This window comes from Chinchilla lanigera, unplaced genomic scaffold (genome assembly GCF_000276665.1).
Source record: "Chinchilla lanigera isolate Chin_1 unplaced genomic scaffold, ChiLan1.0 scaffold00064, whole genome shotgun sequence".
In the NCBI taxonomy this organism is placed as follows: Eukaryota; Metazoa; Chordata; class Mammalia; order Rodentia; family Chinchillidae; genus Chinchilla; species Chinchilla lanigera.
The window spans coordinates 9,589,248-9,613,700 of record NW_004955465.1 but is presented as its reverse complement, the minus strand read 5'-3'; the positions used below and the strand labels follow the sequence as shown (position 1 = coordinate 9,613,700).

General features: G+C 53.8%; 1 protein-coding gene and 1 non-coding gene across 2 annotated transcripts; both read right to left on the bottom strand.

Annotated features, from left to right (window-relative positions):
* Positions 1-24,453, bottom strand: Pxdc1 (PX domain containing 1; the record flags this gene model as incomplete). Its single annotated transcript, XM_005398893.2, is given in 5 exon segments — positions 1-1,141; positions 1,941-2,052; positions 9,533-9,650; positions 10,488-10,579; positions 24,148-24,453. Coding segments are annotated over 5 exon segments (696 nt in total). The 3' UTR covers positions 1-1,023.
* Positions 15,962-16,031, bottom strand: Trnai-aau. The gene has a single exon. It is a non-coding gene; the product is annotated as a tRNA-Ile (tRNA).

The window sequence follows — 24,453 nt, the reverse complement described above, 5'->3', positions numbered from 1 at the left end:
TCTTAAATAGATCAGAGTAATAGATTTTATTTAATTAAAATAGATTAAAAACAGACTGTGTAAAAGAATTAGAATTCTCAATAATTTACTATTATTTACATTAGCAAATGCTGGTCATTAGTAGACACTGTGTGGGGGCCTAGACCCTGCATCTGAGGTGGGTTCGGAGCCTCGAGGTTCCTCCAGTCCCCAGCCCTTCAGGTCGCTATAGCCAGGATGTCACTGGGTGCACGAGATGGGCATTTCAGATGCCCTCGGTTACAGCACCAGGCCCCGCACTGCAGGGCTGTGAAGCTCCTGGCTGGGAAGGGATTTCTTCCTCATGGGGAGCATTGCTTACTCTCAGGCCACGTTCACAGATGCACCCAATCCTCAGTGATTTCTCCTTTCTGTCCAGTTCCCTCCATGTGCATGTGACCTCTGGGAAAAGCTCCTCTGGGGTGACTCAAACCTGCTTTCCAGAGAGACCATGTAAAGCCAGAATGAAAGCCACACACCCTGGGAAATCCTGGATTCCCAAACATCACCTATGCTGTCCACAACTTGGCAACTTGTGCCTCTAATGTGTGAGGGGGTGGTGGGGAATCAGAGCAGGTGGGTGGCGCGGGGACACTTGTCCATGAGGGGCGCTCCTTTGAAGGAGCAGTAACAGCAGCAGGGGGCCCAGCGGAGCACGTGCCCTGCAGGCTCTGAGCATGGGCATTGAGCGAGTCCTAGGAGCAGAGAGGCAGGCTGTGGTGTCCCGCGGACAGAGAAAAGCCCTCAGGAGAGCAGGCCGAGTGGCCTCCCGCGTCACAGTCTCTGGTGGCGAGAAGTGCCAAGGTTGCTGATCCCCGTGCCTGGCCTGTGGCCAGTGGGAGCCCTGTGGCTCCACCTGTAAGACGCCCAGGCTTCCAGGCGATGGGGCCTGGGACCCCCAGGAGGTGGAGGGCTGAGCAGCAGCTGTGATCACCGAGGCCACACCGTGGACACTACTGCAATGTGCAGTCAAGGGCAGAGGTGGGGGACGTCCGACAGAAAGCTTCAGTCCAAAATGTCTGTCTCGAAGGGGACCAGGTGGTAATAGGACAGGTTGGTGACATAAGCCGCGGGGTCATCGCCATCCTCCAGCTCTGGCGTGAACTCACTGCCATTCTCAAACCTGAAACAGTGAAGACGCTAGTGAGGCAGGCCAGCAGCAACCCCTCCTGGGCTGGGGCCTCTCCGGAGCATGCAGTGTCACCTGACAGTGTCTGACCGTCCAAACTGACGGCTCCTGAGGGATAGCTACCGCCTGGAGAGCAGCCCCGGACCAGCGAAGGGGGAGACCAGTGCGCTGAGCCAGGAACTCCCCAGAAATGCTCCTCAGCCGCTCCGGGGTGGTACCCGAGCTAACCACACAGCCTTGCCCTTGCCCTCTCCCCAGGGAAAAATGTGTGGCAAGGAAAGGGCTCCCGGTCTTCTCCACGCGGTGGTCCCTGGCCAGTGACTCCTCCCAGGAAGCTAAGGACCTTCCTCCCTCCTCCCTCCTCCACGAATCTGCGTCTGCCACGAACCCTCAGGGCCAGCCCTGTCTGCACAGAGGCCCCAGGCAAGGAACTGCTGAGCTGCACCACAGGCTCTGCCGAGAGCCCCTGAGGCAAGGCCAATGTTGGTGTCTCCTTCCCTGTCCCGAGACAGCCCCTCTGAGCATGGAGGTGTTCGGCCCTCCCACCCCGAGGGTGGTGAACCTGGGCTTGGTGATTCCTCCCAAAGCTCCTTCAATATCAGTGACTCAGTCTCCCCAAAAGTCAGTGAATCAACTTCTCACCAGACTCCAAGGAAGGCAAACTTTTAAAGTAAGTACTCAGATATGAGCAGAGTCCACGGTTGGGGCCTTTGGTCACATCCATTCCTTTCTGTGGAGCCCAGGCTCCTGCACGGGTGACAGCAAGGGGACCCTTTTATAAAGCCCTACTCACAAGTGCTCCGTGGGGTCCACGTCCTGGGGCTGGTCTTTCCCATTTGGTATACTGTGGTCGATGACTATTGTTTCTGTGTTTGCCAAGCAAAATCCATTGGACCTCATGATTTCTGAAAAGCAAAGCAGCAGGTGAGTAGGCAGCAGGGGTCTGAGTCGAGGTTTTCAAGTTCTTTACATCCCCCTCCACCCACTGTACACTTCCTCCCTGACACTGTACCCCAGGCCCTTTCCAGATGCTGCAGGCAGGCTGAAGAGGCACTGAGCCACAGGAGCCAGGCCCACTGGCCCTGTCTCTCCCTGACACACTGGCTGTCTGCACCCTGCACACACGCCCTTCCCCAGGGGATTAAACCTGGGGTAGACAGGAGGAGGACTAACCCCGTCTGTGAACGGGGTTTGAGACCAGCTCTACCGTGCGCTGGTGTGCGACCTCTCACAGGTCACCCAACCTTTCACAGCTCTTGTCACACTAAGACAGGGCCAGCAACATCTCCCAGCCGGGTTGCTGTGAGGATCTAAAGAGACCGGTGTGCATTTTAACCCCGAGGTGACTCGCGTGTTTTGGTTTCATATGATTCTAGACAGGCACTGATGTTTTCTTCCCCCAGAAAACACTGTTTTTGGTAATTAAAAAAAGCCACCAAAGAAAAAAATGACATCCTGGGTCTATGACGGCCATATGGCATTAGCTGGTCAGGACAGAAGTCTGGGGCTTGTCTGGGGCTAGAAAAGCTGAGATGGAGAATATATGACAGTGGGTTCCATGGCCCCAGGACTCATTTATCCACTGGAGTTTCAAGAGGGTTGTCATGATTTGGGGGATATTTTTGCAAGGAAGAACAATATAATACAGGACACACATTTTCTATGATTATTTATAACAGTCACCCAAAGAATGCTATACAAAAGCGTGCAGGAAATCTGTCTACACACCAAGACCAAGGAAACTAGCCGAGGGCCTGGATCCCACGATAATGTCCAGCATGAGTCCAGCTGAAGACCTAGACTTCCTAACAATGCCTTCTACAAGTCCAACTGGAGTCCCAGAGCCCATAACAACGTCTCATGCAGGCCTGTTTCATGGATCTGCTCTGTGAAGGCCCAAAGGTCAGTGGTGGAATCCAGGAAGTCTGTGCCAGCGGGATGAAGGATCTGTGCTGGCTGGCTGAGGGATCTGCACTGGAGCCAGGAAGCAATGTACAAAGTAAGAACCAGAGCTCCCCTGAAAGGTACCACAGCCATCCTCAGCAACAGTGAGGTCCTGAGCTCCTCCGATGGCGAAGACAGCTGAGTTCCCATCAGGAAAGCCAGTGCAGCAAGCTTCTTCCGGAGACTGAGCTGTGCACCTTCTTCCCCTTCAGAGCCAGGAAGCAATGCTCAGAGTGAGGACCAGAGCTCCCCCAAAGTGAACTGAAGCTATTCTCAGTGCCAACAAGGTCCCGAGCTCCTCGGAGGATGAAAACAGCCAAGTTCATTATGAAAGCCAGCACAATGAACTCCTCTGAAACAACCAACAGCTCGTTACAGCTTCTATCAGCTCCTAACAGACTCTCTCCGCTTCCAACAGCCTCCTCCTCCTTCTCCACTTCTGCCTCTTATGCTGCTGGCAACAGTCCTCAGGTGGGCCTCCCACACCCAGCACTATGCTTAACTCAGTTCAGCTAGGGATTATAAAGTGACCACCAGTTGTCAATTCACTACAATGGTACTAACTTATCATTAGGATCCTGCAGGCTCTGAAACCTCACAAACTCCTGGATCCCAGCTTGCCACCAGGTCCATTTAAGTACCATGGTCCTTGCGGGTCCACAGGGCAATGTTCCAGGACAACCAGGACACCCAATCTGCAGATGCCCAAGTTGCTTTTGTACAATGGCAGGGTATCTGCACAGAACCTCCTGTATGCATTAAATCTCCTCTAGGTGGCTTCTAATATCCTGTAAGCACTATGTAATAAGCACTATGTCCATAGTTATTATACGACATTGTATGGGGAACGGTGTTCAGGAGAGCCTGTACATGTTCAGTATAGAAGCAATTTTTCCCAACATTTTTGACCTGTAGTTGGTTGAATTCAATAGCTTGAGAATCCCCTGTATGGAAAGTGTGACCAGGTGTGGCATTGTGCACCTGTCATCCCAGTTACTCGTCAAACTGGGGCAGGAGGATTGCTTGAGCTCCAGAATTCCAGGACAGAATGGGCAACACAGCAAGTCACCCCCCAGCCCTAAAAAGTAAATGTAGCTTGACTCCCTTTTTTTTCCAGCTGGTGTAGCTTTCTTTGCATTTCCCATGGGACATGTTTCCATCCCTTCCCTCAGTAGATGAACACAGCTGGTGGCCACTGCCAGTTCTCCTTGGCCTTGAAGTCCTCCTCGCCCTCATCCTTAAATATGCTCCACGATCCTGGTGCGATCTCAGGCCCAGGAGGAGCCAGATGCCGGGAGGGGATGAACAGCTCCACCACCCTCCTCCTGCTGCAGCCCAGCGCACCCTTAAGAGCATCATTTTCCGCCCACCGTGTGTGTTAGTGTTTGTAGCCTCTGATGTTTTGTTGTTTGCGGCAGATTTCATTCACTTCTTTCCCCTTCTGTACCACCACTGCAATCTAAATTAATTTATTCTTGAGAATAGATTTGCTATGTTATTACTGAAAGTATTACAGTCTTTCTAGGTGTCTGGGTTTTCTTTTTTGTGGCACTAGGGATTGAACCCAGGGCCGTCACACTGAGCCATATCCCCAGCCCTTTCATAGTTTTTATTCTGAGCCAGGGTCTTTCTAAATCACTGTTGCCCAGTAGGAGCTTAGACTCACCAGTCCCCCTTTCTCAGCTTCCCAGCGGGCTGGATTACAAGCATGCACCACCCTGCCTGGCATATTTGGTTTATTTTTTGATCTTTCTAGGTTTGTGAGTCTCAGTTCTTTGAAATTCTCTCCATATGCACAGAATTAGAGACTACAGAAAAGCAGAAAAAGAAAAGTAGAAAATTTTCCCTCTCCACAACAAGGTCCAAAGGCAGGTGCGCCTGTCAGATTTGTAACTGCTGGCTTTGAGCCTGGCTTTCTGGAAAGCAGTCACTCACGTCTCGGTGGTCTCCTGCATCCCAGGCAGTCATGCTCTGCGGGACCTCGCTTCACCCCATCCCTGCCTTCCTTCAGGCTCCACCCTCACTGGAGCTGGAGCTCAGGGAGCTCTGTGAGCCAGGGAGGGGGAGTCAGGCTGGGACGGGGTCAAGGACGCCTCAGGGTGAAGTCTGGCTGAGCCACAGATCTCAAAGTTAGTCTCAGCAAGACAGGTTCACGTCCTCCCAGTTCTCAATTTAAAAGGCGTGGCAACACAGAACCACTTTCTTTATTATTTTTATTAACTTTGACCCAAATCTGTCTGAGGAAGCGCTTCAAACCTCAAAGCAGCCTCTGTCTCCTTCCTGCCACCCCTTTGCCAAGGGGATGTGGGGGAGGCAGGAGGCTGCAAGTTCCACCAGATGTCACCACTGCGAATCACTTCTGAACACAATTCTCCGGTGACTGGGCATGCCTGATCTTTCTTACAGGTGTACATTGGCATTTCAGAAAATGGAATCTCTACCAACTTCTCTGAAATAGGTTTACAAGTCATTCCTCAGTTTCTGTGACAAAAAGCCTTTGTGCACATAAATGTGGCTTCCTGGCTTGCGAGGCCGGCTGGCCCCAGGACACTATGTATGTGTGTCGTGCTTGGGATCCTCAGACTGTGCCACGGTGGTGCACTGCAAGGAATCTGAGGAGCCCCGGTTCCCTTCTGGACCCCCATCCATTCTCTGGCAGCCCCAAGATCTTGAATAACCTCAGGTAAGCCAGGCTATGATGGTGGGCTTGCAGCAACCTTTAGAATGTATGTTCCACACTCTGGTTTGCTTATTTAAAAGTGAATTATCTTCTCAATATATAAACGGGTATCAGACCGTGGCTGACGTCAAACCTAGCAAAATGCATAGGCTTTTGTAAGCCTGTGCTAGTCGGAAATGCTTCTACAACAGCTTATATTTTTATTTATTCTGTCACTTCCATAAAAAGTCTTATGAGGAACTGTATGAATTAGTGGTTGTCCAAAGTTTAACAAGATGACAAAAGCATTTAGCATGAAATGGGAAATGGGAATATTGATACCCATCCTGTATAGGGCACAGATGTATACTAAATGAAGTGACAGATGTGAAGACTGGCAAATGTTGGTGCTCAAATTAATACCCTTACCATTGCTGTGGGTAATATGCTCCTATCTGTTACGACACATGCAAAAAACTGAAGAAAATGTTGTATAGGAAAATTACAGCCCCGGAAGCTTCTCTTCAAACACCTTTCAATGTGCATTTCTTAGAGGTCAGTTTCATGCCTCTAGCAAAAGAATCATTGGTCAGTTTCATTACTTCAGTCACATACACGTCTGCCTCCATGAAATCATTTGTTTTCAAACTATTTATGCATTTTGAGCTAATTTTAGAATTACAGAAACTCACGCCGATAGTGAGAGACAGTTCCCACATTTCCCTCAGCGGCTTTTATTTTCTTTTAATTATTTTACAAAACTATGGTGCACTGAGTAAGCCCAGGCAATTAACAAGGGGACAGTACTGTCAACCACAGACTTCTTTCCCTCAAGTTTCCCCCCTTTTCCTGCTAATGTCCCTTTTGTCTGCTCCAGATCTGAACCAGGACCCCTTGCTGCACTGAGCTGTTGAGTCCCGGTCCCCCAAACCCTTGAGGGGTCCCTGGTCTTTCCTTGTCCCTCCTCACAGCTACCCTTCTGAAGGGTACAGGTGACCTGTTTTACGGAGTGTCTCCAAGTTTTCAAGGGTTTGGATCAAGGTGAAGCAGTTTATTGGGATCCCCACAGAAGCGACACTGTGTCCTCAGCGCTGCATCTGGGGTGTGTGCATGCGTGTACGTGTGTGTGTGCATGCACACACGTGTATGATGTCCACAGGTCCCCCCACTAGAGACACTGGCTGGTATCACTTACAAGAGGGTTCTGCCACATGTCTCCAAAGTCAGGCTACACCTTGCACTTTGCACTTAAAAAATATCTTGGGGGACGAACCCTGAGACCATGCAAATCCTGTTTCTTGACAAACTTTCACCCGCTAACCTTAGCATCTACCCCTCAGTGGATATTTTTGCAACAACTACTGTGCATGCTGTCCCGTTGGTGATTTCTCTATCTCTTCACTGCGCCTCAGTTTTCCTCCCACCCCATGTCACCACCCCTCCGACACATGAATTATTTTTCTCTTTCTTTTTAAGCAGATATTTATCCTCATCCTTAGAGGCATTCAGAGTGGAGCTTTCCTCCCTTGCAAATCCCAGTCTCCTTTTTAATGCACTTCAGCAACAGAACGAAACCCAAAGCAACACTTGTTTTTTTTATTAACTGGCTAGCTGGGTATCCCTGCGCAGTAAAAATTAAGACTGAGACTGTAGAGATGAAGGGGCGGGAGGGAAGAGGGCGTTTAGAGAATGAAGATGTGCTGCTCACATGTACCAACTCCCCACAGTGGGTGTAACCATTGTGCACTTCAAATACAAGCTAATAGAAGTAAAAACTGTAAGAAGAGACTGTACAAGGGCTGGATCAATAAACACTAAAATTATATTTTTTCCAGGCCTCCAAACTCAAATGATCAGATTCAGTGGCTGAACGTGATCCACCCAACCAGCCATTGCCAGAGAAAGGCTGAGATCTATGTGTCCGTTATGTGCCCAGCCACTGCTGCAGTGCAGAACCCTTTGAGTTTTTGCTTTCTTGGATTTGGTAAGCGTTTGGATTAGCAAAGGTCAAAGAATGCCTAAGACTGCCTCGGCTGCAGCCTCAGGATGGAAACAGGTTTCTCACCAAGACTGGCGACTCGCGCCATCTAGTGGACTCCTAACAACCAGCAGTCTCAAGGACAAGTCAGGGCATTCAGAGCCCAGGAGCCGCCTAGGTCATGACCAAAGAGAGGGCCAGGGTCCTGCCCCTGCCACCACATCCCTAAACACCACTTCCGCTCCAGAAGGCATGAAGACATCTGAGGAGAAGGGGCAAGGAGGTGTGTGTAGATTTCAGCATGCAAGGCATTTCCCAAATGAATGGGATGGGCAGGATCTGCTGGCAGCATGCCAGAGTCCCATGGTGGTGGAGCCTACAGTCAGAAAAGGAGGTGACATCATCAGAAGCCCCGGGCCAGGCTCTGCCAAGCCCAGGGTGATGAAGGACTCTCACCGCGTTCACGCATCTCCTCAGTTGATGAACAATGAAGCAACAGGCGGGGGCCGCTGGTCTGGTAGGGAGGCCCAAGGGGAAGAGCAGGAAATACTCAATGGGCTGGGGACCCTTCGCTCTGTCCCCAGCCTGCTGCTCACACAGCAGCACCCAACAGCTCTCCAGCCCAGGCTCCGCATGGAGGCTGCAGACGCCGGTGTGTTAGGAGAATTCTGCGTCCACCAAAGTTGTCTACAGTTACACCCGCCCGTGGCCCATGCCAGCCCTTTCCCAGAGGCCGGTCCACACCCGAGGTGTACATCCTCCTCCTCCCATCTCTCTTCCCCACCCCTCCCCACCCGGCCCCTCTTCTCTGGATGCAGTGGTTTTCCGTGAAATCCCCAGGGCTGGACACGACAGCCCCCCTGGCCTGGGATCTGGACTTGTACGAAGAGCTCAAGGCCCCGCCTCCCCAGCCCTGGATGCTGCGCCCTGCTGCGCACGGAGGCCACGGGAGGCTCACAAACAGCAGCAGGCAGAAATCAGACCTTGGTCCTTGCAGAGAAACAGGAAGAATGTGCCTGAGGCCCCAACATGGGTCGCTGGTCACTGCTTTTCATTTATCTCATTACCTTCAGATCCTCAGGACGAACACAGCCCAGAGGCGCGTCGTGGTCACTGACTAAAACGGGACAGGAAGACAGAGGCGGGGATCCTGCAGGTTGCTGTCCCTGAGGACTCACTCGTCAGAGTGCCACACAGCCTGTCCGTGCCCTCAACTCGGGGGCCTCTGGGTCACCCCGAAGCAATGTCTTCTCTGCTTTGCTCAAAGTAGTGCAAAAAAAGGCAAAACAGACCCTAGGACTTGGAACTAGGACCCTCCCCACTCAGATGAGAGAGCGGGAGCTCCCTTCCCTGCACACCAGGGCACAGAATGCTGTGCAAGGACCAAGCTCGAGGGGGACCCAGGCCTCTGGGACCCCGGCAAGGTGCACAGACTCCACCTGGGACAAACAGCTCGTGCTCTGTCTGTGCCCCACCGGCCAAGGAGGGGCCCCGTGTGCCCCGCTGTCCTCTGAGGACACTGGCGCTCTCGCCAGTAAGACACTATTTCTTAAGCCCATTCCAATCGATCCCCCAAATGTGTTCCTTTGGCAACAGGGACAGTATGAGCTGCCAGTCCATAGAGATGGAAAATAGGCTGCTTAGTAAGAACTGAGGAACAGGCTTGCACCCACTATTCCAACCACGAACTGTCTGTGAGGCCCCAGCGTGGACGGTGTGACCCACCAGGAAAAACACACCGGAGGGACCGGTGCTGCTGCCACCAGGGGCAGTCCAGTCCTCCACGCTCGCACGCAGCTCTTACCTGATATTCTGACTGGACTTTGAAAGCTGGGTTGGATTTTATGTACGTTATCGTTCTTTAACACCTGATCCAGGGGAGATCTTTCAAAGAAAGTGAGCACCACTTCCGACCTGGAATACTGAGAAGAAATGCAGTAATTATTAAAACTGAGAAGCTCCCAGAGTCGGGTCCTTCTGCCTGCCTGGCCAGGACAGAACGCAGCTTCCCCCACACCACCTGCTGTCCCCGCTCAAGGAGCGACCCTCGGCCCTTCACGGGCTCTGCTGAGGGACCACACCACAGGTCTTTGTCACTGCTGCCCTTGTTTATTGATGGTCCCAGACAAGCCCTCAGGGGTGGGGTAGGGTTTAAGGAAAGAGCGGCTAGTACTTGGGTGCTTTGAGGGTGCAGCATTTCCACCCATCTCCTCCTTTAGGATAAACCAAGAGCTGCATCCACTCCCCGCATTTGCCAGATACAAAAGAGAAGCTGAAAGGAGGTAAGTCCCGCTCTCCATCACGGCTTAGCCCGGAAATTTACTCAAGGGAGCCAAAGTTCCTCCAGCCAGCACAACAAAGAGCAACTTGCAAAGTCGGATTGTTTCCTTTAGCACATGGGCTTTCTCCACGCCGCCTCAGGCCCAGGGCACAAACCGCCACCCTCTCCTCATCCAGATGGCGCCGTTAGTCCAGTCCAGTTTCCATTCCCAGTGAAGAGAGGGACATTCGGGACACGTCTACTCTTACCCTGTGCTCCCGCCCCTGTGCCCTGGGTGTGAAAGACCCTAACACACCTGTGTGGGGTGAGCTGGGGCTTAGGGGCGCCACAGGCGGGAAAGCGAGACCCCTGCAGCCACAGAAGCTTCCTTTCCCGATTATGCTGCCCTCTTCCCTAGCGCCCAGAGGGCTGCGTGACAGGCATCGAGCAGGTTAGATACGTAGAGGGTGGAAGCCTTTGAAATGGGGAAGATACTGACTTTCCAGGGCATGCTGATGATCGTCTTCAGCAGCTTCTCCACCTCGTTGAGCCGGGTCTCTATGTCATGCGCGTTCTTTATGGCGACCAATCCTGGAATAGACACAGAAATGCTCAGGTCAGAAAAGCACACGTTCTCCTAACTGAGTTCACAACAGGAACCCCAAGACAAGACGCCCCCGGAAGTCCTCCACCATAGAAAGCGTCCAGGAATACAGGCTCCTGTTTATCTGAGTGGGATCCCTTCTAAGACCCCCTGGGGATGCCTGAAACCAGAGAATGCTGCGCCTTTTTCATCTTATCTAAGAGCATTCACGCACCAGGAAGCAGCAAAACAAGCATGAATTTCCTTTTCCTTCTTCACAGTTTTAAGCCAGACGACTCCCCCTCACCATACATCTTAGCAAATTCAGCACATGGCTTTTTTCTTTCCTTATTTATTTGAAAACATCCACCTTTTCACTTACGGGAAGCCCTTCAGGACTTCTCCCTGACATATCTGTATTGCCAGCCTTACTACACTTCATTTGGGGGCAATGGTTCAATAAAATAAGCATTACTAGAACATAAGCATTGTGACAGCATGACAGCCAATCAGTCACCAAGATGGCTTCAAGGACCAACCAAGTGGGTAGCATACACAGCACAGAAACACAGGACAGAGGTGATTCACATCCAGGCAGGCTCACAACTTCATCACGCTATTCAAAGTGCTGTGTGATTTAAAACTTACTAATTGTTCATCTCTCTAACTTATCATTGAATACTTTTAGAAAATGGGTTGACAGTGGGAAAGTGACACAGTAGCAAGTGGAACTTCAGACTGGGCTGCAGTGTCCACTCAGCCTCAGTACATGCAGCCATATTCTAAAAGTCCTGCTCTGTACCTTGGAAGTTCCATCAACCCAAAGAATGACTTATGTTTCCTCTGAGATTGAAGCCAGACATACAAAAAGAGAGTGCTTGGGAACAGCAGCCAGGGGTGGGAGCCTGAGAGGTACGGGAGCCTGAGTGGGACAACTGGTGCACTTCACACACACTCTGGACATAACCAGAGCTCTGGCCCGCGCCACATGGCCCCTGATGGTGCAGGCCTGCAGCGAGCAGGTGGTTGGCCCAGGACCCACCCCTCAAAGACACAGGGAAGAGACTACTCTGATGACCACAGCTGTCCAGACCACAAGGCCAGTACAGACAGACCCATATTCAGACAAGTCATGTAAATGCTGTGTTTGGAAGGAAAAAAAAAGTCAGAGAAAACTATCGTGGGCGTGACTCATACACTTTCCAGGAATCCAAGCTCCCTGTGGTGAGAGGCCCCAACTGGCTGTTCGGCTGTGTGGGAATTTATTTCTAAGATCCTGGATCTCAGCAGATGTGGTGGCATATGCCTGTATTCCCAGCATTCTGGGAGGCTGAGCTGGAGGAGTGTAAGTTCAAGGCCAGCCTGGGCGACCTGGTGACTTAGCAAAACATTGTCTCAAAATAAAAAGTTAACAGGAAAAGGTCTGGGGAAGTGGCCCAGTGCAAAGGCCCTAGATTCAACCCCCAGTACCGCAAAGGAGGCAGATGGGATTAAACATGGGGGAGTAAAGACCAGCAGCAAAGCACAGCCTCTCTAGGACCTGGACTCAAGACACCTGGAAAACAATAACTTAGTGAAGAAAGAAAGACGTAGAGCTCCGGAAATCAAGGAAGAGTGACAGGAAAACTAGAAACTACAGAGAAGCTGGAGAAATTAAATACAACTCAGAAAAAACCAATCAGCCTGGAATGCGCACCCACCTCCAGGGAGGAAGTCCTGTCTGCGCAAGCACAACACCTAATGACACACACCTCAAAACACCCACATCAGTAAGCAGCAGTGCCGGCTTGTGGTGTGTGTGTGTGTGTGTGCGTGTGTGTGTGTGTAAACACTGCTCTTCTACAAGCAAATGCTTTGATTCCCTCCTTGATACAAAGAAGTATACAGAAGAAAAGAGAAGCAACTCAAAATTCTCCAAAAAGTTGTTTTTTAAGGGGAAAACAATTACGTAACTCATCCTGACAAAGTGCTTCTTTATTCTAAGACAGGCAAAACTCCTTTCATGCTTGTCTGCTGTGATAGCTAGAACACTGGTGTTCAGTTCATCAAACTGATGACACAGTAATTTTACTTTTACGTCCCAAAGGTAGAGTTAATAGGAAGATTATTCTCTTGTATAACCAATGTATGTGGCGTGTTTACGCTGACTATATAAAAAAAAAAGCTTTCTTTAACAACTAAAGGTATTCTTGAACTTTACAATTCTTAGGCGTTTCCCTTTGATGACATATTTTTGGTTCCATCTTTGATCTTCTTTTTAGGGCTTACAAACTCAAAGGGCAACGTGCAATGAGGTACACACCCTCTGCTCCAGACTCAGAGGATGGCCAGATTTCACAAACAAGACATGGGCTGCTCATGTACGTGTGAATTTTGGATACACATGAACCACAGTAATGATAAGGAGGAGCAGACTAAAAATAAACGTGTGGTTTGTCCGCTGACCCAAGGCAACTACGCATCCTGTGTTTTGATTTCTCTGTGACCCATTTTTCAGGATGAAGCAGAGAAAACCCTGAGCGCTCCATCAGGGCTCTGGAAACAGCGTCAGTATTTCGGCTGTGCGAACAGACGTTCCTGGGCCAGACCCCAGCCCACCGTACCAGCGCTTTGCCAGGACACCCCACACCCATGGCAACACCAAGAAACGGTCCTGCTGGCCTGCAGGACGCCCCAAGCGACACACACTGCCTCCAGGAGATCCATGCCCCGCAGCAACCTCAAGAGGGGAAGGCGACCGTAAGACTACTGCGCCGCTCCGGTCTGGCTGCATCCGTGGAAATGTGTGGAAGCGGACTGCTGTCTCTCGCCTGTGTTTATTTTGTGAATGGAAGCCAAGGATCCGCCTTAGCAATGTAAACACGCAGACCAGCTGAACAGAGGAGGCTGGGATGGTTTGATGGGGAAAGAGACCAGGCTGGAAAAGGACAGGTGATTGCTTCTGGAAGCTCTGGGCTTTTAATTGGGGCACTGTGTGCGTGTGCGTGTGCGTGTGTGTGTGTGTGTGTGCGCGCGCGCGCGTGCTACTGGGATGTAGCTCACAGCAAAGGCCTTGACTTCAATCACCAATCATTCTTTATTTTGAGACATAGTCTTGATAAGCCGCTGAGTTGCTCTGGCTGGGCTTGAACTTGTGACCCTCATGCCTCAGTGTCTCAGAGTTCTGGGGTCACACGTGTGCCCTACCACGTCCAGGTAGTTGGGGCCCCTGTGTCACTTACGTCCCACCCAGCTCATGGGTGACAATCGAGCTGGCAGCCTGGGTCAGTTTTCCTAAGGGCGTCCTCCTTTCCTCAAGGAGCCCCTGCTCCTGAGTGACAGCGAGCACCGTCCCCTGCCCAGGGCAGGTCACAGCCGGCCACCAAGCGATGGACTCAGCCACCTTCGCCGGAACTCACCTGATTAACAGCTCCACCACTGGGCTACCATCGCTTCACACAACCGCTTGGCCCTCTCTCCTCTTTAACTGCTTTAAAAGCATTTTCCACCAAAAGGATGCGTGTATTCAACATGGAGCGAAAACTCTTATAAAAGCCCATCCTCCAAGGCCAAGTGCAGAATCGAAGCACAAGTTCCTTCTGACATTCCCAACCGTTCCACCCAGGGCTCCTCAGTCCCACAGCCGGTGGGGACCTCAAACACCCGCCGTCAGTGCCCCCAACGATCAGCCTCCAAGGCCAGCACTGAGAGGCGGGCTTCCGGGTGGAACCACACTGGAGGTGCTGATTTGTTATTTTTTTCCAGGACAGACAGCAGGAACGTGGAGTCCAATAAGCACAGCTACCCCGAACACCAGTCGTGTGCATTTCTCCCCCACCTGTCCTGCCTTTCCCTGTGATCCAACTCTTCTGGCTCTTAATGGCCGGAGCTGCTTGTCCAAAAGCCACTTGTTCACATGGAGCGGCAGCGAGCACATTTAAAAATCTTACTTTCAAAACTCTGTTTAAATACAATCATTTGGGACCATTTACAACTTTTCAATTTATATTCTGAATATTGTTAGTGGGATTACCCTGAGGCGCTTGCCTAGCACAGTAAACACAACTGAGAATTCGCTCAGGCGGAAGCTCAAATGAAATCAAGGCCATTCGAAGGCTGTTGTTCCAACATGTGCCAGCAGGGGACAGACTACTCTGCAGAAGCAGGAGAATTTGGCTCCCTGAACCTCACAGGCCACAGGATTAATTGTCCACTACCCACATGGAAGGAAGTTGACCCAGAATTCTTTGTGGCCCCTGGAAATTTTTCTAATTTCTGCTAATGTATAATCAGTAATATAACCTCCAATTTTTCGTTTCACTGCACACAATTTAACATGAGAATTGTAATCACATTTAATCCCAACAGTTAAGAACCTGAAACAGGGAAATTATTAGCACAATTATGTATAAATTAAGCGGGCCAAGGACACATACGTTTGGGGGTTAAATATCAGCCTGGGGCAGCCCAGGAATCCCTTTCTTTCTAAGTGACTTCATTACTGAAATCTGAGAACACAAAATGCGTTTCTGTCAGTTTCAAGATTAGCTGCCTTTTGTAACTGCAAACATTTTATTTATTCCTGGACTCAAAACTGAACAGCAATCTGACAACCAGAGAAAACATAAACAGCCAGGCATGGGGTGCACGCTTGTCATTCCAGCACTCAGGAGGCTGAGGCAGGAGGATGGCTCTGAGTTCGAGGCCAGCCTGGGCTACAAAATGAGTTCAAAGCCAGCCTGAACTGCATAGGTAAACCCTGACTAAACAAAATAAACAAAAAAAGAAAAACAGAAACACAGTTTCCTGATCATAGAATTTGGGGTGCAAAGCCCCACCGTCCCAAGTGGAGTTTTGGGCCTCCAGCTGGGCAGCCGCCGTCCAGTGGGCAGGAGGACTCCGGTCTGACTGAGGTGAGTGCTTCTTCCTGCTGGACCCATGAAGATGAGCCAGGGTCTGTCCTCCAAGGAGGGGAGAGGAAGCTCCTGGACTGCGCATGGGGAACTCAGCGGAGGGGAAGCTTTCTCTCATTACTTTCAAACCGGGCCAGAAATGAGCGGCACTGAATTGCTTCTCTTCCATTTCACACACGTGCCCATCCCATGCCGCACACGGCGCACACAGCTCTGGACTCAGCGCGGAATCCAGTCACCGCCTGCTCCCCGGAGAGCTACATTCTTGGGGCTGAGGGGTGGGGAGCAGCTCAGTGATCGAGGGCATCATCAGCCTTGAGGCGCTGGGCTCAACCCCAGCCCAGCGAGGGGGACAGAACCCCAGGTGTTCGCACACCAGACAAACCTCGGCCCAGACCGAGATGAGCACTTTTATTTTTGGTTCCAGGAATCGAACTCAGAACCCTGCCAGGCAGGCGCTTGTGCCACTCAGCTATATTCCCGGCCCAAAAGGTCCTCTGGCCTGTACAGGGATCGAACCTGTGACCTTGGCATTATTAGCACCACACTCTAACCGAGCTAACCAGCCACCTACATTGAGATGCGCAGTCTTGAAAGGCTGAACATAGGGCAAAATTTGGAGGCACCATTCTAAATGTTTTGGGAAAAACTTAAGTACTTACTAAGTCTCTGTTTTCTTTTTGGGTGTCGGGATGGGAGGCTGAGCCTCGAACGTGCTGCACAAACGCTGTCCCACTGAGCGCTCAGGCACCTTCCCGGCCCTAATTCCTAGATAAGCAGTCAGTGCTCAAGAAGCGGGGAGCGAGCCTGACCCGCTCCCTGCTCTGCACGTGGGCGCCCGGTGGGGCAGCTCCAACCTCCTGGAAAATGCCCACTCCCACGCTGCCCGGCCTCTATTAGGGTGCTGCGGGGGCAACTGCAGGGCCTGGCTGTGCCGAACCTAGGACAGGCCAGTGTCCTGCCCTCGCCTGTTCCCTGTGACCTGCAAGGGACCCCAGCTAGGGGCTCAGCCCATCCCCACCGCCCCCTGCACAGCAATGCCACGTGGGTTCTCGGAGCTGGGGAAGCACGCCCCGGGCTCGTTTCTCCTCTGCACCTCTCCCAGGGCAAAGGCTGCACATGCAGGAGGAAGGCACAGAAGAGGAGCAGGCAGAACTGAACTCCCCAAGGACCCCAGAAGAGGAAGCCCAGGAAGCCGCCCTTCCTTCCGTCCTGCTGGGAGGGGCCTCCTGGAGGACTGAGTCATTTTCTGCCACTAGGGAAATAACGTGAGGTATCTGAAGCTTTCTGAACTTCGCTGTGTACTTCCTTCCACCTTTCCTCCCCCAGGGCCTCTTCGTCATTCTCCCCACTAGAAGCAAAATCACCCCTCCTGAACTTCAGGTTCCACATTTGCGGACAGCTGTTTACAGGGCCAGTCTGCGCCGGCACGTGGAGGAGCCTGTGGGCCAGCTCATCCCCGGCTCTGACAGCAGAAGGGAGCTGCTCATCTCCCCTCCCCAAGCACCAGCCTGCAGTGCTCCCGCCAGGTGCTGGGGATAGGAAGCCAGCAGGAAGGGCGGGTCCCCGCCTTCCCAGCAGGAGCTGAGCAGGAGCCCAGGAGGAGCTGAGTGGGCAGCATCACCGGGCCGGCCCCACACCCTCCAGGCCGCAGGGAGCTTAAAAGTGGGCAGGAGGGGGCTGAGGGGAGCGCGTGGGGTGCCAGGTGTGGAGACCAAGAGGAGGTCCCGACAAAGAGGAAACTCAAGCACAGCAAAGGGTGTGCCCATGAAGTGGGGCGTGGCTTCTCATATAGGTTATGGCCGCTAGAGCTCTGTATTTTTCAGTTCTATTTCTTAGGGTGATGTGTGCAGTGTGATAAAAAGACATATAGTGAGTGAATGTTTAATTTTCTAAAAAACTGCATTACAGTAAAAGACACAGTGCCACCATCCCCCTGAGAATCTCCCCCGTGTCTCACTGATCCCCTCACACTCGCCACTTTCTGAAGCAGTTCTGGAAGTCCTCTTTCCTGTCTTGTTTGTTGCTGCCTGGAGTGATTCAAACATTTACTCTTCACAGTCACTGACTCTGGGGTAGAGCCGGAAGCCACACCCCACAGCTGGTGCCAGATCTGGGGACAGGGTGCACGGAGACAGGCTCTCACGTCCTTTGACAGAAACTGATGTAAACATCTGAATCAGTTCAGGACGCTGAAGCAGCCACAACAGCACCAAAGACACTCATGAAAGAGGACTTCCAGAACTGCTGCAGACAGTGGCAAGAACAGTGGGATGTGTGTTCAAGTGAGAGGGAGGGTTTCAAGGGGGATTCCAGGCAATGCATCTTGTACTGCAAGAAATTTTTCCATTTAAACACAAAGTATACATTTTGATCATACTGTGTCTACACTGGCTTCAGGATTCCACAGTGATGCAAGCCTGGTCCACACGAAGTGTTGAATTCTAACTTGGGACCCACAAAGCCACAAGGACAACCCATAGAGGCCCCCTGAGGTGGGGTGGGGACCCTCCTTCCAGGCAGGGAGCAGGGGGCAGACACAGGTCTGGCTCAGAAAGGCAGGACACGTGCCCCTGGCAGCCTGGCTCCTGCCCTCAGGGCTCCCTGCACACACTGGACAAAGGGCAGCCCGCTGTGTGAAGGCAGCTGGTCCTACGTGTCCAGTGTCGTACGGGACCCTGCTGTCACTGCTCACCATGACTCACAACCCCACACACAGGCAGTGTCACTGCCACTATGTCCACACACACGGCAGCTCGCACTGACAGAGCCAGTATCAGAATCCTCACCTGTTGACCTCTCCAGTGTCACCTGGCTGTGTCCCCTGGCCTGTCACCCAATCTCAGGCCCCAATATCCTCATGCAGGAGGCAGGAAGGTGGCAGGTGGGACACGTTCCTTCTCCCCGCCCAAGTGCTGCTCATCCTGTTCCTCTGACTCTACTCTAAGTTACACTGCAGTAAAGGAGAACTGAGACTGTTCTCAGAACAGGTGGAAAAGCTTGTGAGTGTACATGAGCCAGAGAACACTGTGATTTGTCCGCGGCCACTGCTGAATTTGGGGCAGAATAAGAAGGAAGGCGGCCCGGGCTGGAGGCGGCCGTGGGGACAGTCACCAGCCTGTGTGTGCGCTGCGATGCCGGGGCTTCCTTGGGGGCCGGGGAAGCACACAGCGAAGACCCCCCGCTGCCTCCAAACTCCTCCCCACCCCGCTCACCTCCAGGGGAGAGAACCCGATGGAGGACTCTCTGGGGCTTCCTGCGGCTGACACGGGACACATGAACAACCTTAGCAATGGTGACAAGAGGCAGCCAGTGCCCCCAGATGTAACCCAAGGAGTCTGAGGTGAAGGAGACTACCGGCAACAGGGCTGGGCTGCATGTCGGGACAGCGTGAGGTCTGTGTGCAGGAGACCCCGGGCCCCACCCCCAGGGCCACACAAGAGGAGTCCTGCGCCGTGGCAGTGCCAACGAGCGTAGTGAGGCAACTTCCTATCTGCTCTCTCCAGCTGCGGCTGCCCTGGGGCCCTGTGCGCCCCTCAGCAGGATTCCTGACCTGCAAGTCTGCTACTGATCAAACACGCACTGGGCTCATGCTTCTGCAGGCCGCCCTGCAGCCCCCAAGACCCAAACCACGAGCAACACCCAGCCACAAGCTGAGCTCTGCCGAGGCGACATACTGATGGCGCCCACTCCATTGGCTTTTGGGCCGTGCTTGGCACCCTGGCTCTGCCCTAGCCCAGCTATTTACCATGCAGCCTTTGCCTCTGGAGAACAGGGGGAAGATCAGGCCCAGAGCCACTTTTAAAAGGCAAGGGGCCTCATGACCTGGGGAGGGAAGCCTGAGGACAGTGGGCCCTGCCAGCGGGATCTCAGTGGTCTCCGATGGACAGCAGAAGCAAGGTTCTCCTTTGACACGTCGGGCACAAGGGTGACTTGGAGGTCAGCTACCAAACAGCCTGAGTGGTAACACAGGGTCCCCAGGGGTCCGCAGGGGTCCCAAGGGCCGGGTGCATAGTATGGGATCTGTGAGCACAGGACCAGGGAACGGGACACCAAACCCAGCCAAGAGGCCATCTACAGAGAAAAGAGGGACGAGGACCTCAGAACTGGAGTGTGCGGTGGGCAGCAGGGTTGGGAATAAAAGCGAAACAGAGGGAGAGGGCAGCGAGGCTCCATGAGGCAATGCTCAGGGCCTCTGCACTGCTGTTTGCTTGGCCTCTGCAGGAGAAGGCAGACCCCAGGCTCTGCAGTTGTCCCTGCCCCAGGGACTGTCCTCCCTGAGTTTCTAGGAAGGCACAGAGCCCAAGTGCCCTGGTGCGGTCAGGGCTGCGGGGCCAACCAGGTGGTCACATCCAAGTCCTATCCAGGTGGCCACGATTCCTGCGACGGGGACCTCAAGACTAGGAAGACGGCCCTCCAGCATGCAGGGGTCAGCGTCACCGGGAGGAGGGGACAGAGACCGAAACAGCCCAGCGTGTGCACAGGCTCGCAGGACGGGCCCAGCTTAGAGAAAATGCCACAGGACACGCGGATCCTGATGGGCTCCCGGCCACCTCCGCGCCCACCTCCTCTGAGAACGAGAGCAGCCCTGCTGCCCACAGCAACTCCCATCTCAGGATGAAAACTCCCGCTCGTCCTGGCGCGGGCATCCCCAAGGGACCGCTGATCTCCTCCTGCTGATCCCACCAGGCCCGGCCCCTGCCCCCCAGGCCCTGCTACCCCAGGCCTCGGCCCCTCCGCCTCTCAGCTGTCTCCCTGCCTCTCCTTTCTGCCACTCTGGTCTCTCTCAGCACCACAGAGCCCCCACGCTGACAGCCACTTCTGAGCAGGAGCCCAACACCCCCTGAGGCCAACCTGTCTCTACCTCCCTGGCCCATCCTCTCCACGCCAGCCCCTTGGCCTCCTCATTACTCAACATCATCAGGCACAGACCAGCCCCAGGGCCTTTGCACTGGTCGCCCCTTCCCAGGTATCCAGGGGCTTGCTCAACCTCAAAGGTCACTTGTCCATGAGACAGTCCCTGACCACCCTGTCTAAAAGCCACCCCTCTCCGCCCCACAATCACGGCTCCTTTCTTGGCTCAGCTTTCTTCTGAATGTTTATCACTGTCTACCACACTTATCATTTGCCAATCTTGCTTATAGCTGGATTCTCCCAGTCGGAATATACGAATCGTGAAGGAGCTATTCATGCATTATTTTGTGGTCTGCTAACTTCAGCGTCCCTAACCTTGCACCTGGAGAGGAGCCTACCACAGTGCAGGCTCCCAGCAGATATGTGATCGAATGAAACCAAAATGCTGACTTTGCAGCCCAGGAATCAAAGATCACCTGATGGGTTACAGCATGGAGACCATCACAGGCCTGGAACAGGTGCTATTAAAAAAAAAAGAATGAAAAGAATCCAAAAGCCTCAGGCAGTCATGGGAGAACTCTGCATGCTGATGTTTTAAAGGCCAAACTTTCTGAGACATGAGAGATAGAAATAGGCGGGAGACCTGGGTCACAGTCTGCAGGAAGCCCTGAGTCACGCTGATACCGCTGGTACCGCGGCGAGGGGATTTATATCCAAGACAGGACCCCAGAGGGGCTGGAGCGCAGAATGCCTCAAGGGAACACCTTGGTGACCCAGAGGTGACTTCCCCAGGAAGGAGAGAGCTTCCTCCCCAGGGCTGGGCACAGAAAAGGAAGAGGTGGGTGTGTCCAGGTCCAGGGAGAGACCAAGATTCCAAGAGCAGAAGAGCAGAACAGGCGCGGGACAAGTCCCATGGCAGCCTTGCCCCAAGGCACCAGACAGCAGACAGGGAGGGGCGCTGGGAAGCGCTCACCTCACCCCAGGCAGGGGTTAAACGTCCCTGCAGAGGTGCCACCAGCACTCACGCAAGGCCCACTGAGAGCGGCTAAGGGGACACTGTGTGCCCCGTGTGCGCAGTGCAGAGGCGGCTCACTCCTCTCCAGGCAACTCCCACAGTACACTGCACTTAGGGACCTAGAAAAAGGACTCACACCCCTTTATCTGCACGCAGGGCGGGGCCCCAGGCTTCCTCACCCCAAGTGTGCAGTGGGACCCCAAAGGGAGCTGCCAGCCTGCTGCCCACACACACTCACAGCCCAGACCTCCTCACAAAGTTTTAATTAATTAATTAATTAAGTACCGGGAATCAAACTCGTGACCTCGCGCTTGCCAGACAAGCGCTGTGTCGCTGAGCTATCTCCCTGGCTCTCGCAAAGTTTTTGAGTGAAACCAGAGAGTGAAAATTTAACCTGGCCCAGAAATTTTCATACACATATACATTGGGGGATCCGCTGGGGAATTACACTGAGAAAAGCTGGCATTACCAACACGACACAAAGTCTGGCTGCGTTTGTGTTGTAGTTTGCAAATCCAGACCCTCTTTTTATGCAAATAACTCTGCATGGAAATGAGGTAGAATCTTCTTTCATGTTACTATGGTACACTGTGCTTATCAAATGATTTCCTTGGACTTCAAAGGAGCCGAGGAAGAAGGGTTTCCCTGGCACTGCACAGCAAGACCCAGGTGGTACTGGGCACAGGCCAGCTTTCCTGCAAACAGAGGCCAAGGACAGAATGGAGACAGGGCTTGAGGTCAGCCCGCCCAGGTTCCAGAACCTCCTTTCATCCCGCAGGCCGCAATACCAGCCAAGGCCCCTGCTCCACTGCAGACTGGTCCGATCCTAACGCCCTCCACCCAGCCCGGTCCACGGCTCTGAGCCCCATTTCTGATTTGTGTTTCCCTGGAGATACCTGAAGCAGTTATCATCTTCCTTCCGCCTCTGGCCCAGGGGGAAATCACTACATCCTGAACATTTCTTTCTGTGCTTTTCTGGGACGCTCAGTGTGTCCACACACAGCACAACCCTGGAGATTACGCACCCTATACACCAGTGCAAAGCAGGCTGGGACTCGGCAAGGCGAGGCACATTCCTCCCTCTCCCTCAGTTCGCTCCGGGGAAGGTGATTTCACCTGCGCCTCCAGGCCGGAACCACGCACACCCCGTCCACATCTGGACCAGCTGCAAGGAGAAGCAGCTGATGCTGAGGGTGAAGATAACAACAGGCATTTGAGAGGCCTTCCACTGTCAGACTCTACCGTGCACGTTAACCTCGCAAAGACACAGGCAACAGGCACTGTGCCGCAGGTGGGAAACCGGATTCCCAGCAGCCTGCCTCGGGCCGCGGCAGACTCGGAAAGGTCAGAGGAAGACTCGGAAAGGCCAGTTTGTTTATGGTTTGTCTTATTCCAGAAAAAGCCACTGAATGAACTCCTATTCCTTCACTGTGCTTTCCTGATGTGGGGATTTATTGGTTGAATTAAAAATATACACCCTGGGAGGCTGAGGCAAGAGGATCGCCAGTTTGAACCCAGCCTGGGCAACTTAGCAAGATCCTGTCTCAAAATAAAAAATAAAAATAAGGCGAGGGGAGGAGGGTGTGACTCAGTGCAAAAGCCTTGGTTCACTTCCCATTACTGCACGTAATAATCATACTACTACTACTATTAATAATAATAGTAAGTAGCTTCCGTGCGTGAAATAACACCCAACTACGCCGAGTGTCGCGGGACATGGTTGCCAAGAGAAGCTGGGGCACATGCTGGCTCTGGGAGCCTTTCCAGATGATGCACCTGCGGGGCGATGCCTCCTGAGAGCTGAGCGAATTAGCCACACACGTCACGCATGCGCGGGGCACGTCAGGGAGAGTGGAAGTTCTCCAGACCTCGGCCAGACCGGCGGAGGGGGCGACTGTGCCGGGCAGCCTCCACCCGGGTCAGCCTGCGGAGGGTTACAAGGGGCAAGGCCTGGAGGCCAAGTGTCCTTCACGCGCGGGGGACCCTGCTCGGCTCTACTCTCCCTGTCCCCGTGTCCCACCCTCATTCTTCCAGTCTCAACTTGTGCCCTCCGTCCGGGTCCCGCCCCTCTGCCAGCCCCGACTCCCTGGGTTGGAAGCGAGAAGCCGCCACACTTTCTGAAAACAAGTCTTGGCCAGCCGCGAGCAGTCACAAGGTCAGGGAGAGGCAGCCACAGCTAATCAAACCAGACTGCGGCCCGTCCCGGGGTGGGGACGCTGGGCCGTTCCGCGAGGGCACGAGGTCTGCTGCGTGGCACCTCGCGTCCTAGCTCAGCTGTCGCCAGCGGGGACAAGGTGGGCGCGCCCCTCCCGGGAAAGGGGGCGGAGAGTGCGGCCGGACCCAGCTCCGAAGCCGCGCAACTGCCCCCCAACGCGTCCGCACGCTCCCTCCCGCGGCCGCCGGCCTCCCGACGTCGGGAATGGGGTTGCCACTCCGGGTAGGGCCGGGGCCCAGTGCCCGTCAGACCTGGGTTTCCCCTCGCGAACGTGCGCCTTCCTCGGAAGTGGTCTGTCCTTGGGGACACCCACGACGGGTCCTTCCCACCGCCCGCCTTTCTGCACCAGGAGTGCGTCCTTGAGGGCTTCGAGCCCGGCTCCGGGTCCTCCTAGCACTGCCACCACGGAGCCCTTTTTTCTGGGGACGCGTGGTCTGAGTGTCCCCGACCCCCGACGAGCCAGAGAGGAAACACGCACCCGCAGTTTAAGGCGCGCTTCCCCGTCCACTTCAGGGCACTTGGAAGCTGTGTCATCCCGCCCGCTCCCAACCCCGCGCCGTGCGCCCCCGGCGGTTCCCGCCCCGGGGCCCCGGCCCGCACCTTGCCGCAGGGGCCCGCGCGCCAGCTCCGGCCGGTCCTCGGGGAAGGCGTCGCGCAGCCGCTGCCACAGGCGGCCCAGGTCGGCGAGGCTGCGGTGCAGGTAGAGCACGCTGCGGTCCGACCACTCGGTGCGGATCTCGAAGAACTCCTCCTCGTCGCCGCGCCGGCTGACGATGAGCCTGCGGATGCCGTTCACCCAGCAGCCGCGCACGAACATGTTCACCAGCGACGTGCCCTCAAACACCGCCGAGGCCATGCCGCGGGCCACGCATGCCCCCGCCGCCGGGGGGCGCCCTCGCCCCGCCG